Source organism: Mytilus californianus, unplaced genomic scaffold, assembly GCF_021869535.1.
Source record: "Mytilus californianus isolate M0D057914Y unplaced genomic scaffold, xbMytCali1.0.p SCAF_7, whole genome shotgun sequence".
In the NCBI taxonomy this organism is placed as follows: Eukaryota; Metazoa; Mollusca; class Bivalvia; order Mytilida; family Mytilidae; genus Mytilus; species Mytilus californianus.
This window is the reverse complement of record NW_026262723.1, coordinates 5,275,730-5,292,843: the sequence shown is the minus strand read 5'-3', so window position 1 is coordinate 5,292,843 and position 17,114 is coordinate 5,275,730. Positions and strand designations below refer to the sequence as shown.

The window sequence follows — 17,114 nt, the reverse complement described above, 5'->3', positions numbered from 1 at the left end:
ACTAAAGTTTACACATTCTTGTGTTCGGTCAACTGATACCAAGCCCTTAACATATATAAATTACTAATATCAGTGTTCTCCCCAGGATTTTTGGATAGCACCAGGGTAACGCGTGTGAACAGCTTGGTGAAATGATTCATACAATCAGTTGTGTCGTGTGGCGACGCTATATTTCTAGTTACTGCAGTTTTTATGTCTCTTGTTTAGTTTTAATACTGTGGTACTGTGTTATGTCAGAATATTATTGGTTAAAAAGATCAATAAACAGTTTGTATACTTTTAATATTTTTTAAAAATAAATAAAACATGATTCATTACATAATATTCATCTAAATTTAAAGTAATTAAATCTTTTATAAAATCCATGATCAATAAAAATAAAATATCATTCAAACAGGAACATATATATTGTTAGATATACTGTTCCCAGATTCAAAAGAGAACAAAAATGTTCAATTTAAAAACTTTCTAGTTTCTAGAAAGAAAGCTGTTGTTTGTGAAAGGATTCCTGTCATAAGGAGATATAAAATTAACAAGAACAAAATTGTGTAATAATTTGAACCAGTTTCTATCTTAAATTTTAATAAAAAGAAATTTTTCATAAATTTTAAAACATTTTGCCATAAACTTCATGAACATGTAAATATTAACCTTTCTTGTCTTTGGTGATAATCAAACATAACAGACTTAATAATACTGCTCTGAAATCTAAATCTTTATTTGTCATGATCCATTTAAAAAGAATTCCTAAATCTATGAATTTATCTTAGGTCTATAGATCTACAAGTAACATATTCAATGTCAACAACAAAGTCTCCCTATTTTCCCGCCTAAATGACAGGAAGTAGATATAAATAGATTTAACATGTGCTTATGGATTAAAATTGCAAGATCACTTCTGTTATTCATTAATGATCATATGGATATATATATCCAGTTTGAAGGTACAGTCATGCATTTTATTTATAAAATAGAATAGATTGCAGTTAATTGTAAAAAATCTTGAATATTCTACGTGAACTAACTGGGTCATGTGATCCTTCCCCTTTGAATTACTTGTTGACAGTTTGAAACCGGAATATCATGCAATAACTATGTCATAATTAAAGATAATTTTGGCCATGGTTTAATCAGAGACATATAAAACTATAATATAAGTATTGAGCTAACTATATAATGTACAAAATATGAACCGTCGTGTGTAAAACTATCGATTGTGTACAAAGTATTTGCCGACTTGTCAGGTGGTGAGTGAAGCCTTAAAATAGTTATCTTTGATCATAAAGTTATGATCTCTTAATTAAAACACAAAAGAATCATGTAAAAGGTGTTAATTACATCGATTAAATCCAATCAACAAAGGCTAACCTCAAAAAGGTAAATCGATCATGTGGTGCATGGCTTCCAAAACGGTCATATATTCTGGACTTGACCGAAATTTATATAAAAAGTCCGGCTGCTCTCAGCCTCAAACGGTCAAATATCATAGGTTTGCCACTTTTTGTTATTCAGGGCATTTTCATAAAACGGTCATTTCACTTTTTTTACCAACTATTGATCGGTAAAAATGTCCGTTTGGGCATTATAGTTTATAATTGTGGCAATCTATTTCACAAAGATATTTCGGTCATATTTGGGTTTAATTAAACAGATGCAGCATATTTCATACTTTGAAGTGTCTCAGTTAGTCTAATCCTCTGGGTACACAAATGCACGGCTTGGTACATCAATAAAAAGTAGAAAAAAAAATTTGTTCTTTTATTTAAAAAACAACAAGCTGTCAAACAATTATCCCTTCAATAAGTAACATTGAAGCCATAAATCATTCACTGATTACAGGTCATTATCTTTGATGAGAGACCTTAGCTTGTCTTAATCAATAGAATTGATGATGCATAACAATGAACATAAAGGTGATCAGGTAAACGAGGTCAAACATGTAAGCGTGTATGGAACAACATCCTATTTAGTTACGCTTTGTAGATATTATTGTAAATGACCATTCATTTTTAAAAAAATTTCCTTAGATTTTAAAATAATTCTTCAAATAAGAATATTTATAAATGAATTCGAATATGTATGATATTCATTATTATATTTAAAAACACTGTACATCGTGTTAAATACTGGGGTACGCTAAAGGGTATTCAAAGTTATTTTCTTACATTTCAGCGGGTTACATCTAATTCATTTAGTCTAAAAGATTGAAATTATAAGAAATACGTTAAATTTGAAAAGGTTAACGAATAATCGTCAGAACCACGTTGTTTGAACTAGTACACGTGTGCGCATGTGTCTATTGTCCGCTGGTGGGAAATTTAATTATGCATCCTAATTCTTCAATAATGCTAAAATTATCATTGATTCCTTTATCTAACGTTCATTTCGAGTATTTTCTTGAAGAAATAACTTGAAAAGGCTACTTAACTCAATCGTAAACTTACATGGATATTACGTATCCGTCTCTGATCCGTGTTTTACCATTGTCAAGTCAACATCCGGCATTAGGAAAATGTGATTTTAAAAACAAAAGTAGGCTCTGACAGCGTTATTTTGCACAAATAAAGAGTCTAAAGCGGAATTAGTACGCTGATATTGCACACTTCGAATGCTGCACTTTCAATTTAACACTTTACGTCAGAACATCGAATTTATATCAAAGTAAAGTTTAACATCGTTTTAATCAAATTAATGTCAATCATTGGTTATATCATATATGATGGCTAAATGATTATCATAGTTGCCTAATTTACTAAGTCTAAAGGGATTAAAATCGGGATAAGATATGAAATGTCCGGCTGGTTCAACAAAATTTTGGAAGCCCTGATGTGGTGTAAACAATCCGTGTTGAACTGGTTAGAACTGGTCAAATTTCACCTGGAATTTTATTACACACGGAAAAGATTTAACAAGTCGTTTAAAACTTTACCGATTTACGATTTTTTAACTGAAAAATTTAGCACCACAGAGAAAAATTATACATCGCGGTAAGAACGATACCACCACGGTGAAAAATTATACATCGCGGGCCCGCGGTCCTTTAAGGGCCTGGGGAGAACACTGCTTATATATATCTTGACAACTTTTTAACATCAGTTCTGCATTTTGTCTAATACAGTGTTAAATTCTGTTCTTTTTTCCACCGGACACTCTTGGTCATAAATGCTTTTGAGCAATAACCAAAATGAGGTAAAAATGACCTGTGAATGTTTCTCCACAGCAGTGTGAACTGTATCTGGTTTTCTAGGTAAGCATACACCAATACAGCACTCCCTCCTCTTGTATGACCACTTATGTGACATTTTCTCTCATAAAAAAACATATAGAAATTTCTTCATGATGAAACACCTTTAAAAAGACAATATATCACACACTGAATGATTGCATGGCTTCAGTGAGGGGGAGTGTTGTATCCTGTTATGTTATTTACAGGTTACAAGACACAAATACATCCTAAAGGATTGGCTTCAGTAAGGAAAGGGGGGTTTCATCCTGTTTATGTTTATTTTACTTACAGGTAACCAGACACCAATATCTCCTGTATGTAACCAGCCATCCTTGTCTAATGCTTCCTTGGTCTTTTCCTTGTTGTTAAAGTAGCCACTAAATACATTCGGTCCATAGACGCACACCTAAAATAATTTAGACATCGATCCAAAATGAAAACAACAATTTTGGTATCTACCCATAGCAATGGTAAGTTCTATTTTTTGCATCCTTCCAAATATTTCTTGGTGGCAATATTCAGAACATAATCAGAACATATTCTAATATTTTTTTTTACTTCATTTAAACTTGAATGTAAATGTTTGACAGACTTATTGACTGTATCTAAATGTTAACTGCCAAAAAAGTCCATTTATCAGTAAATATTGAAAATTGACATTTTTTTTCTTTGAAATTATGCTCTTGATACTCTTTCAATCTTGAAAAAGCTTCTGTCCAAGTCTGTTAAACAACTCTTAGTCCTTGATCCACTATTAATTCTTAAAATATGCAACCCATTCTTGGTATATTACACAGCCGATTATCTCTTTTTACATATACATCTATAAACGTAATATTTAATCAAAGTACTTGTGAGCACTGAAGAGTAAAAACTGATTTCATTTTTGCAATTTTGTGAATTTTTAAATAAAACATTGAATTTATTTTGAGTTATGAAAATTTAAAAATTTGAGTTGGAGTTATCTTCCTTTGTTCATGATTGTACATTTGTAGTTGAACCTTTTTATAACAGATTCATACACTATGCATTACTTATGTAACTTTTAATAAAAAAAATGTCTTGACAACTATGGTAATTCAAATTCACATTATATTGTAACTTAAATATCTAAGTATAACATATCAACAATAAATTGCATGACATTGACTGGATAGGATCTAAATAGTGATCGCTTCACTGCACTATTTTGTTTAAACTTTAAAAGGTAGTGATCGACCTTGGAAGATATAGATATCACTTCAGTACCATAAGGTTTTGATTGCATTTCATGCAATCTTTACCCTAAAAAGTCACATTAACAGTAAACACCTAACTATAGATTACAAGAGCGCAATTATTTGTTTACATTTTACTGGCAAAAGATGGAACTCAGAATAGAATCTTATATGGCTTCTGATTGGATGATACAGGATTGCAATTATTTTTAGTCAAAAGTTTATACAATTCGGTTGAAAAAATCCAGAAAATTGAATTTACATTTTACAAAGTAAAGAAATTAAATTCAATATCTGCACGTCAGAGCCATTAAAAATCTGCCTTTTTCATTTAGCAGATGTTTTTCAACTACATTTTAAGTAAATTTTTGCAGCATGACCATATATGTTTTTTGGGTTGTTATGCAATGCTGACATTTCTAGTAACAGGAACTGCTACCCATTTTTTCCTACTTTGTGTCGTCTTCAAGAAATAAAATATGGGACATCACTGTTACCCTATGGAAAATCTGGAAACAGTATATCTAACGGGAAATGAATCTGATAGGCTTTTCAGAAAATTCGTAAGGGTTCCGCGGAACCCAGTGTCTCGCCTACTTTTGCTGTTAGTCGCAGGCTCAACAAAAATGGGGAAATAATTATTAAAAATTTTCCTCTAGATACTATCTTTTGAATGTAAGAAGCTTCTGTTCAAGTTTGGTAAGAATCCAGGATGGTTTATGAATCTAATAAATGTTTTAATAAGAGTGCACACGCTGAAATGTCTTGCCTTCTTTACTAACCATTGATTTTATGTTGATAGTCCTAAATATAAAGCTTTACTACAAGTAACACATAAACTTAACATGATCCAAGAAAATGAGGTCAAGGTCAGATAAACCAAACGAGAAATATATGTACACCTTACAATCATTCAATAAACCAAACAAAGTTGACCTATTGCTTATAGTTTCTAAGAAACAGTCTTAACCAAGAAAACTTAACATTGACCAATGAACCATGAAAATGAGGTCAAGGTCAGATGAACCTTGCCAGACAGACATGTACACCTTACAATCAATCTATGCATTAAATATAGTTGACCTATTGCTTATAGTATCTAAGAAACAAACTTAACCATGAAAACTTAACATTGACCAATGAACCATGAAAATGAAGTCAAGGTTAGATGATACTTGCCAGACAGACATGTACACCTTACAATCCTTCCATACAACAAATACAGTTGATCTATTGCTTATAGTTGAAGAAAAACAGACCAAAACACAAAAACTTAACACTGCGAAATGAATTGTGAAAATGAGGTCAAGGTCAAATAAAACCTACGACACTAACATGTACATCATAAAATATTTCCATACACCAAATATAGTTGACCTATTGCATATAGTATTAGAAAAAAAGACCAAAACTCAAAAACTTAACTTTGACCACTGAACCATGAAAATAAGGTCAAGGTCAGATGACACCTACCAGTTGGACATGTACACCTGACAATCATTCCATATACCAAATATAGTAGACCTGCTGCTTATAGTATGTGATATATGGACTTGACCACGAAAACTTAACCTTGTTCATCGATCCATGAAATGAGGTCGAGGTCAAATGAAAATTGTCTGACAGGCATGAGGACCTTGCAAGGTACGCACATACTAAATATAGTTATCCTATTACTCATAATAAGAAAGAAATTAACATTACAAAAAAAGTTGACTTATTTTTCAAGTAGTCACTGAACCATGAAAATGAGGTCAAGGACAATGGACATATGACAGACGGAAACTTCGTGACATAAGGCATCTATATACAAAGTATGAAGCATCCAGGTCTTCTAGCTTCTAAAATATAAAGCTTTTAAGAAGTTAGCTAACGCCACCGCCGCCGCCGCCAGATCACTATCCCTATGTCAAGCTTTCTGCGACAAAAGTCGCAGGCTCGACAAAAACTTTAACTGCAGACTGTATGTAATGTTAACTGGAAGAATCAAAGCGCGAAAGCGCTGTAAAGGCAGTTAATTACAGGTTGTGTGTATTTTTAGTCCAGTTATATCATTATCTTGCATAGTACATTGTACTTACCAGAGGTGGCTTTCAGTATTTAAGATTTAGAGTTCTCTAATGATATTGAACAAGTTTTATGAATGTCATATTCTGAGCACTATATGAAGGCGATTGTTCTCACTTGTTTATGAACTAGTGCATTATGTCCAGTTTGTACCTTTTTTATCTATGTTTATAGTCAAATACTGTTTAAAATAGTTTGGCATTTTCTTTTTAGTAATAAGTAAATGTTATCAACTGTATTTTATTCAACTTTGCAAATGTGGTTTGTTACTGGTAAGTACAATGTATGGATGATAGTTGTTTCATTGGCAATCATAACACATCTCCTTATTTATATAATGATCTATATTCAACGACCTCAGGTACAAAAAAAATGTATGTAACTAAACTATGATGGGAAACCTTTGACTTCTTCTTTTATATAAACTTTTGATTTGGTACCATAGAACTATGTAGAATAAATATACATTGCAACATGTCAACTCTTTCAATGACAATACTTTTTTTAGAAACTATAACTACAAGCAAAATTATATTTCCAAGTATAAAGTAATTTATGAATGAAACAAGAGTGCACACGCTGAAATGTCTCGCCTTCTTTACTAATCATTGATATTATGTTGATAGTTATAATATAAAGCTTTATTACAACTGTCACATAAACTTAACATTAACCAAGTAAACTAAACATTGACCAATGAACCAAGAAAATTAGGTCAAGGTCAGATGAACCATGCTAGGCAGGCATGTACAGCTAACAATTCTTCCATACAACAAATATAGTTGACCTATTGCTTATAGTTTAAGAAAAACAGACCAAAACACAAAAACTTTAAACTGAGCAATGAACCTTGAAAATGAGGTCAAGGTAAAAAAAAACCTGTGTGACTAACAAATAGATCATAAAATATTTCCATACACCAAATATAGTTGAACTATTGCATATAGTATTAGAAAAAAAGACCAAAACTCAAAAACTTAACTTTGACCACTGAACCATGAAAATGAGGTCAAGGTCAGATGACACCTGCCAGCTAGACATGTACACCTTACAATCATTCCATACACCAAATATAGTAGACCTATTGCATACAGTATAAGAAAAACAGACCAAAACACAAAAACTTAACTATAACCACTGAACCATAAAAATGAGGTCAAGGTCAGATAACACCTGCCAGTTGGACAGTCCTTCCATACATCGAATATACTAGACCAGACCTATTGCTTATAGTATCTGAGATATGGACTTGACCACCAAAACTTAAACTTCTTCACTGATCCATGAAATGAGGTCGAGGTCAAGTGAAAACTGTCTGACAGGCATGAGGACCTTGCAAGGTACGCACATACCAAGTATAGTTATCCTATTACTTATAATAAGAGAGAATTTAACATTACAAAACATCTTAACTTTTTTTTCAAGTAGTCACTGAACCATAAAAATGAGGTCAAGGACATTGGACATGTGACTGACGGAAACTTCGTAACATGAGGCATCCATATACAAAGTATGAAGCATCCAGACCTTCCACCTTCTAAAATATAAAGCTTTTAAGAAGTTACCTAACGTAGCGCCGGATCTCTATCCCTATGTCGAGCTTTCTGCGACAAAAGTCGCAGGCTCGACAAAAAGGAGTTCTTAATTAAGAAATAAACTGATTCACTGAGCGCAGCTGGATACACCCGCAGAGGTCCAACCCTGAACAGTTGGGGCAAAAATGGACACAATATTCAAGCTTGATACAGGTCTGAATTTGGATTGTAATTAAATATTTGACATATTATAGTTTCTGAATAAATGTAGTCAAAGAACTTGAAATCGGTTATATGAATTGAATTTATATTCAATTAAAGATTTCTTGCTGTTGTGCAATACACTGTGCTGTTGCGCAATACTTAATAAATCTGTTGCCAGACTATAAACAAATAAAGTTCAATTTCTTCTCAATGTCATATTTAAAATTTATGAAAATCAATAGGGAGATTACATCAATAGCTATAAATAATTCACCAAAGTTTCATGCGAACTGCTTAAAGCATTTTTGAGTTGTTGTTCAAAAACTGGAAAATCCCCCCTTTTTTAATGAATAAAACCCCATAACTCAGAAATGTAAAATCTAAAATTTATAAAATTCTAAAGGTAGCTTACGGATTGATAATTTAGTCTTAGATGCAAGATTTTTTTATCAGTTGTTAGTGGCTTTGAACTAGCTGTCAGTAAATGCGAGTACTCTCAGATCTGTACTTAGTGTCTTTTTGTTGTTTGGATGTACAACTACCCGGCCACGTCCACTTGTATTTGTATTTATCCATCTGATGAGTTAAGCCTCTTTCAACTGATTTTTATAGTTCATTCTTATATTGTACTGTTACACCACTGTCCCAGGTTAGGGGGTGGGTTGGGATCCCGCTAACATGTTTAACCCCGCCACATTCTGTATGTACATGTATGTGCCTGTCCCAAGTCAGGAGCCTGTAATTCAGTAGTTGTCGTTTGTTTATGTGTTGCATATTTGTTATTCGTTCATTTATTGTACATAAATTAGGCCGTTAGTTTTCTTGTTTGAATTGTTTTACATTGTCATTTCGGGGCCTTTATAGCTCATTGTGCGGTATGTGCTTTGCTCATTGTTGAAGGCCGTACTGTGACCTATAGCTGTTAATTTCTGTGTCATTTGGTCTCTTGTGGAGAGTTGTCTCATTGGCAATCATACCACATCTTCTTTTTTATATTTACATCAACAGATATAAACAATTCACCAAAGTCAAGGTGAGACAACAAAACTTAGTTGTAAGATCTCTGAAATTTTTTACACGGTACAAGTTTTTCTAATTGTTGGAGATTGTATGGTGACAGTAACACCTGTAACTGCTTAACCCATTTCTTATGCACTTTGGTTAGATAAACTCACTGAATATCATACCACATCTCTTTATTTTTATATGCATTACAATTTACATGTGCATGTAATTGTAAATAATATTTATACATATATATTAGAACAAACTTCATTGTGTCACTTTTATTTATGCATCCTTTGGCACAATACAAGTTCTAAAATTACACAACATAAAACAACTAAATGTTATATCAGATGAAAGTTTTGTTTCAGTTCCATTCATAGGATTTATTAGAATTTTGTATGTTTTGCCAAGTCCAATAATTAGCTCTATGTGCATGTGTTAATTGGAGACTTTTTTATCCCGTATAAGAGTTTTGGAACTAATTCTGTTTCTTTTTTTGAAAAAAGTGAGCAAACAAATCTTGCACATTTAAACCTTTGTCTGCCATCACACTGTCACCTGGATCACATAACTGAACTATTCTACATCTTTCAACTATTTCACAGTCACTGGTACAACCAACATATGCATTAGAGACATAGTTGACTAAACCACCAGGTGTCGAACATACAAGTATTTTCAGTGTTTCTGTTTTTATATGATGAAAAGGTTGCCTGAGCTCTAGGAGCTTTAGGTTTTATCACGGGATATTCTGTGCTGTCGATAATAATCCAAGTTGTAGGAAACTTTAATTTGAAGTTGGATGGCGAAAAATACATGACTAAACCACTAAATGGCCAAGTGTTAGCCTCACGCCACTGTTTAGACATAAAAACAATCCGTGTTTACACAATATTCTTAACACTAGTTTCAATCTAGAATCTTGACAGTTCAAAGTTGGTTGTATAATGCCTCAATTTCATCAAAGTCATAAAAAAACTGATTTTCAAATGACACCCTATCAATTTGAAAATATATGTATCTCAAACAATGTGCTGCTGGACCAAGTGTGGTCAAAACAAATAAAAATTTAGTATACAACTCTAAACTGGTATAAAAATGCATGGCTGTGTCACGTGTCTTCATTTCAAAATTCTCTGCTGAAAATATAAGCATTGATGGTGTTTGCGTAATTCCATCTGTGAAGCTCAACATTAGCTCGGCAGTTGGTGGTGGACAGTCATAAATCCTGTCTGCAGTATGAATGACTTCTTCAGGAAAACCAACTTTACAATCAAAACTTTCCTCTAGATTTCTACTACATTATTCATCAAGTTTAGTTCTTTTGTTTTCACAGGAAACTGCCCTGATTTTTCTTTTTGCGAGCGATTCAGTCTCTTGCTTGGTCCAGGAAAATAGGCTGGGAATGGCAGTAGACTTAAGTCTCTGTATGGTGGGTTTGCGCCCTGAAAAAGGTTATAAAACATTAGTTTTTTGATAATTAAATGAACTTCCATTAGCAATGCATACTTTGTACTACCTGGCAAAATATTAACTAGATTTATTCATAACAATCTGGATAAAACTATGTTAGCCTGATTCAATGTACATCAAAATGTATGTTATGTAAATCCAAAGGACAAACAATGAGAGACATATGCAACAAACATACATTGTTTGTACCTAAATAGCTATAATATAGATGAGAGCATGTCATTGTTTTGTTCCTGTTAACATTGTCATTGATATTTTTCAAGAAAGTCTATGAGGCATAGCTTATGCATTCCTGTCATCACTACATTAGCATAATTACTGCTAAAATAATTCTCAGTATGATATACCTCTTGTAAGAAATCATTATAATTGTAGCAAGCACCAAAAAATCTCAAACAGATCACATTGAATCGTAATCCAAAAAATTATGACGTCTTGAATTAACCACCCCCTTTTATTCTAAAACGATAATTGCGGTTGTAAACAGACTTTGGTTTATTCGCATGGCGATTACATATATAACTATATATCTTAAAAAGAAAATAGAGTTTTACCATGAATAGTTTCCTGCACGTAGTCTTTTTCAGTAAAATGTGCCTTGCAAACAACAGCTGATTGAGATGGATTCAACGATTTCATCGTGTTCTCGTCCAATCTGCGTATGGGCCATGGCGTTGATCCAACTTTTCCTTCTTTTTAAGTCATTTGGAAATGCATGTCCTCCTCTTAAATGACATCCAGGTACACAACAACAAGAACTTGGCATCGTTAATTAAAAATGCAACTGTAATAGTTGCACAGTGCAGAAACCGGAAGTTGAAGAACAGGATAGGCTACCACGGCGCCACCTATTCAGGAACGATAATTTGCTACTTTATATAACTGCGAAATAACAATAACGTTAGACGGGTTCGCGTGCATAAACAGAAATGCGCTTTAAATTGTATAATATAATTCATGTTCAGTCAACCTTTAATTATTATATCAACGACTGAAATGATTTATAAACATCTAGATTGCAGATAACACTCGAAATTAACCCGACCTCTTTCCACATAGAATTCAAATAATTCTAGTTTGTCAATCGGTTGACTGCTTATAATGTAAAATACAAATATATCAAAAGTTTTTAAAACTAACAAAACACGATGATCGTTTCTCTATTTCCCAATGTAAATGAAATGAAACAAAAAACATTTTATATCACAATAAGAAGAGGAGAGAATCAACATTTTCCGGATCTACTTGGAGCCTAATGACCCCCCACGTAGATGAGTTGGATATCGCGGAAAGAAAGATTAACACGGCAACTAGAAAGGCATTAAAGCACTGCCTTTAAAAACTAAGTTCATTTTTCAGTAATATATGGAAAAACAGGAAATAAATTTTTACAAAATTTCCGTCTAGATACTAGCTTTTGATCATAAACAAGCTTCTGTCCAAGTTTGGTACAAATCCAGGATAATTAAAGAAAGTTATTAAAATTTTGAAAACTTTAACCACAGAGTGAATGTCATGCTAACTGACAGAAAAACTAAGTCCATTTATAAGTAAAATACGGATAAACAGGATTTTTTTTTTGACAAAATTTACTTTTGAATACTATCTTATGATCATAAACAAGCTTCTGTCCAAGTATGGTACAAATCCAGGATAGTTTAAGAAAGTTATTAAAATTTGAAAACTTTAACCACAGAGTGAATATTTGTGGCCGCCGCCGACAGAATGTAGGATCGCTATGTCTCGATTTTGCGACAAAAGTCACAGACTCGACAATAAAATTCTAAACTTTACGAAAATTCACAAGATTTATGGATTTTGGAAGAGTGACTTAAAAACTATCTGAACTGCTCAATAAATTAACCACATAATTCCAAAGGTTCAACAAATACAATGAATTGGTAAGTTTTATTGTAAAGTAGATATATTAAGTCATATAAAATGAACAATATAAGTGTGATTTATAATGGTTTGTGAAATTCACAGTTACTGGGAATGCCATCTGCGTCATTTTTGTCAAGCCTTCTGTACCCTTCTGTGATGAATTGAATGTGCGATTATGACAAATTTGAAGTGACAGATTATAAGTTCAATATACTGGCATCACTTATTACATTGATAATGATATTATCAGAAATTTTAAGATAATAGCAAGTACATATTTTTTACACACGTCCGTTTCCGCATCGTGTCATTTAATAACTATGACCTGACGATAAAATCAGCTATAATTAGATAGTGTCAAGTCCTGTCAATATATATGTTCCTGGGAAAATGCATTATAAATAATTGCACTCTTGAAACCTATAGTAACTGTGCACTTGATTTATTTCTACAGACTTACCTCCCCTTTTCCTTCCCTGGCAAAGTAACCCATGTCTGGTACATCAACAACTTTAATTTTACATCCAGGTAATGGACTTCCTACATGTCCTGTCAATTAAAATCAAACTGTGAAAGTGCACAGACCTTTTATAACATACTGAAAAGAGGTGATCTAACCAACTTTTTTTTTCATTTAAGGAAATAATGCAATCTCTAAAATACAAAATATTTAACCTCTATTTTAAGAATACACTGTCACCAGAAAGAATATTTAAGTTAAACCTGTTATTCTCATTGTTGAAGGTCGTGCAGTTGCCTATAATAGCTTACATCCACTTCATTTGAACTGTTGTGGATAGTTGTCTCATTGGCAATCATACCTCACTCATCTCCTTATTTCTATATACAAACCAAACAGTTCTTAAAAATTAACAGAGAAAATGTTGCGAAATTGTTTAACTTGTGTCTGATCCATTTGTCATTTTAAACAATAAAATATATTTAATTTAAACTAAATAATAACATTTACGGTACAGAGTGGATAATGTTAAAGTCTTAGTTTCTCTACATTATACCTGTTGTGTAATCCCCTGCTATAGTCAATGTACACCCTGCCAGTGCTTCTGTTTGTCCATAACCTTCCGCTACCTGTTAATACAAATGAGATGTCCAATGGAATACTGTGGATAAATTATTATTCGTTGGATACCAATTTTCGTGGGTTTCGTAGGTACATGTAAACCACGAATTCAAATCTTTCATAGGCTTTGTATGCAGAGATTGGTAAAACCACTAAATCAAATATCAACGAAAATGCAAGTTTTCCTCCATCCACGAAAATTGATACCCACGAAAAAAAATGAATCCACGGTAAATATTCTGAAGAATAAACATAGCATAAGAAAGGGCTATGTACTTTTTTCTTTGGCTATATATAATAAGCGTTATTTCTCTGAAAAAAGAATTATTCCTTCTTGCTGTTGTGTCTGAATAAGGGGATTTCCCTATATTTTTATCTTTTTTGACAGTGTTAAAAAATGCTCACAGGCTAGAAACTTAATTATGTGATGCATCTACTTACAAAAAAATTTCCACATGAATACTATTAAAACATTGTTTCTCATTATAACTTTGTATTAAAAGAATTAGGTATATCAAACCTAAATATAAAAGCATGTTATATTTTATTTAAGGACATACCATGTAAAAAATTTCTAATTATGAGTTTAAGAAAAAGTACACTTAAATCAGATATAAAGAGTAAACTTCTAAAATATGTATTTCTCAATTCAAAATTACTTTGGTAGAGAAAACAAGTTAAAACTAAGAATTTATAGATAGGCAAGTACAATCACTGGTGTTAAACTGATAATCGTAACTGGAATTACGATGATCCCAATATGGCGACGGCAGAAATAGGTAAAATCTTTTCAGTCATTTTTCTCAAATGTAGCCCGTTGTTGTCAAGAGTTACTCAGCTGCAAAGTTTTTCTATACCATTTCATCATATTTGAATCCTAACGGTGCACTATATTTGTCTAAGCCCTTAGAAAATTGACATCGAAAAATTCGGGATGATAATCGTAACTCGCAAAATGATAATCGTAATTTTGGTATTAATAAATAAGAAGATAACCGTAACTGGATAGTGTTCGATTGGTATTGACACGAAAAACGTCTATCTAATAGCATATGATGAAAATATGGTGATGAATTAATCACGAAAATGTTCCCACACAGTTCTAATGTAAACAGCTACATACTAGTATATATCATAAAATTGGAAGGGGGACCAGCTTTAATAAATTTGTAAATGGGGAAACACGAACTATGTTAAAATACTGAAAACTCCAGGAACTAGGACCGTCACAAAATATGGGAGAAAATTCTAAAAAATGTCATCATGATCTCTTCATGTTTAGAGTTAAAAAGAAATATTGTTTGGTATTCTATTTAAATACGGACTTGAAAACAAATGTCATACCTTTTTGAATGTGTAAAAAGTTGTATAGCCCATAAATACTATAAAAATGCTTAGCTACTTCATGACCGTCACTGACATTTGGATATCTCAGAAAATAACTATAAATTTAAACAATACCAATTTAGTTTGGCATTCTAATAATATGACATCCTTAAAACTTTTTATGATAATATAAGAGTAGAGAAAAGTTGGAATGCATTGTGTTTTATGGAGTTAAGCACATGGTGATGTGGAATTCATTGGCAAACATGGAATGGTGTTCTTTAATAGTTTGGCCAAAAGCCTGAAGATCAAGAAATCAAATTGATGTGGCCTTAAATTACCTTACAAGCTATATTCATTCAAAGAATGACTGCAACTTTAAGAAATCATAGCACATATTCCGCCATATCAGAAACAAACTGATTCAAGAAATCATAAATACTTGGTAGATGAAAAATATGCTGATATGATGCATACATTTGAACTCAACATGCAGACATCTTATACGTTCGGGTATTTCACATCCAATATTTTATGGTAATATTCTTTACAAAGCACAAACATGTCAGTATTCACCTCAAAAGCTAACAAAACCTTTAAACAGACTTATTAAAAAGGGATATGGTTAGGATACTGATGTCAGGTCATAAAAGATTGCATATTTTGGTATAAATATTGATTCACTTATAGGGTCTTTGCATCGGAATTAAACACATTTATTCTAAAACCAGTTGTTGGCATGACACGGGTTATGTTCTTCTCATATATTTTACGACGGTATAATACTAAACCCCTAACAGGAGGGATTGTGCCTGATATTCATATGATGCAGACATAATCTTTCAATCAGTTTAATTGAGGTCTGGAGCTGGCATGTCAGTAACTGCTAGTAGTCTGTTGTTATTTATGTATTATTGTCATTTTGTTTATTTTCTTTTGTTTCCTATTCTGACATCAGACTCGGACTTCTCTTGTACTGAGTTTTACTGTGCGTACTGTTGTGCATTTGTTTTTTCTACATTGGCTAGAGGTATAGGGGGAGGGTTGAGATCTCAAAAAACATGTTTAACCCCGCTGCATTTTTGCGCCTGTCCCAAGTCGGGAGCCTCTGGCCTTTGTTAGTCTTGTATCATTTTTAATTTTAGTTTCCTGTGTATAATTTGGAGTTTAGTATGACGTCCATTATCACTGAACTAGTATACATATTTGTGTAGGGGCCAGCTGAAGGACGCCTCCGGGTGCGGGAGTTTCTCGCTGCATTGAAGACCTATTGGTGTCCTTCAGCTGTTGTCTGCTCTATGGTCGGGTTGTTGTCTCTTTGACACATTCCCCATTTCCATTCTCAATTTTATATGCATGGAAGTTATTGTAGAGAAAAAATATTGAAGGTAACAAAGAACATTTTTGTACTTGCATAATTACCATATACTTTTCTATTAAATGATAACAAAAATTAGCCTTTCATAATTGTCATGCATTTTTCTGAAACACAAAATATTTGTTTGATTATCTATTAAAGTCTTTGTAATTAAACCAGTTTCGACCGTGATGATCTACATATTAGGCCTTCTGAGGACCAATACACACATATATATATAAGATATATCTGTGGTTTTTTTTTTCAGTACTTCAAATGCTTCGCAAGACTATATGTGCCATTTACTTAAGGCTAATAAAAACAATAAACACAAGTAACAATAAACACAAGGAACAATAAACACAAGTAACAATAAACACAAGGAACAATAAACACAAGGAACAATAAACACAAGTAACAATAAACAATTATAGTAACAATAAACTGGTAACTATTCTAGATACTTTACCATCCACCCTTAAAGAAATGTCCTAAAATACATGGGTATTTAATCATTACAAAATATTTGAATTTAATTTTTAAAATCATATAAAATATCAGTGTAAAACAGAACAAAAGTGAATTCACTTGAAAAATATGAACGGCTATTTTAACCGGGATACATTTCACTCCAAAATTAAACTATATATGTATTTCTATTGAAATATAAGGAAAAGGGCAAAATGAAAACACTTATCCACCAATCAAAGTATCAACTGTTAAATCCAATAATGCA

General features: G+C 32.4%; 1 protein-coding gene and 1 long non-coding RNA gene across 4 annotated transcripts in view; both read right to left on the bottom strand.

Moving 5' to 3' along the window:
- Positions 1 to 17,114, bottom strand: part of LOC127709890 (long-chain-fatty-acid--CoA ligase 1-like) — a 69,260-nt gene that overhangs the window by 9,788 nt on the left and 42,358 nt on the right. For all 3 annotated transcript variants that reach the window (XR_007985847.1, XM_052215569.1, XM_052215570.1), the window contains exons 15-17: positions 13,631 to 13,703; positions 13,075 to 13,163; positions 3,516 to 3,632 (exon numbers count right to left, since the gene is read on the bottom strand). Coding sequence is in view for 2 of the 3 variants with exons in the window: in XM_052215569.1 (XP_052071529.1) it covers positions 3,516 to 3,632; positions 13,075 to 13,163; positions 13,631 to 13,703 (279 nt within the window). In the remaining variant the exon portion in view is untranslated. The remainder of the gene's footprint in view (positions 1 to 3,515; positions 3,633 to 13,074; positions 13,164 to 13,630; positions 13,704 to 17,114) is intronic.
- On the bottom strand, positions 9,521 to 11,648 carry LOC127709891 (uncharacterized). Its single transcript, XR_007985848.1, has 2 exons — positions 11,285 to 11,648; positions 9,521 to 10,702 (listed from the first exon to the last, which is right to left on the bottom strand). It is a non-coding gene; the product is annotated as an uncharacterized LOC127709891 (long non-coding RNA).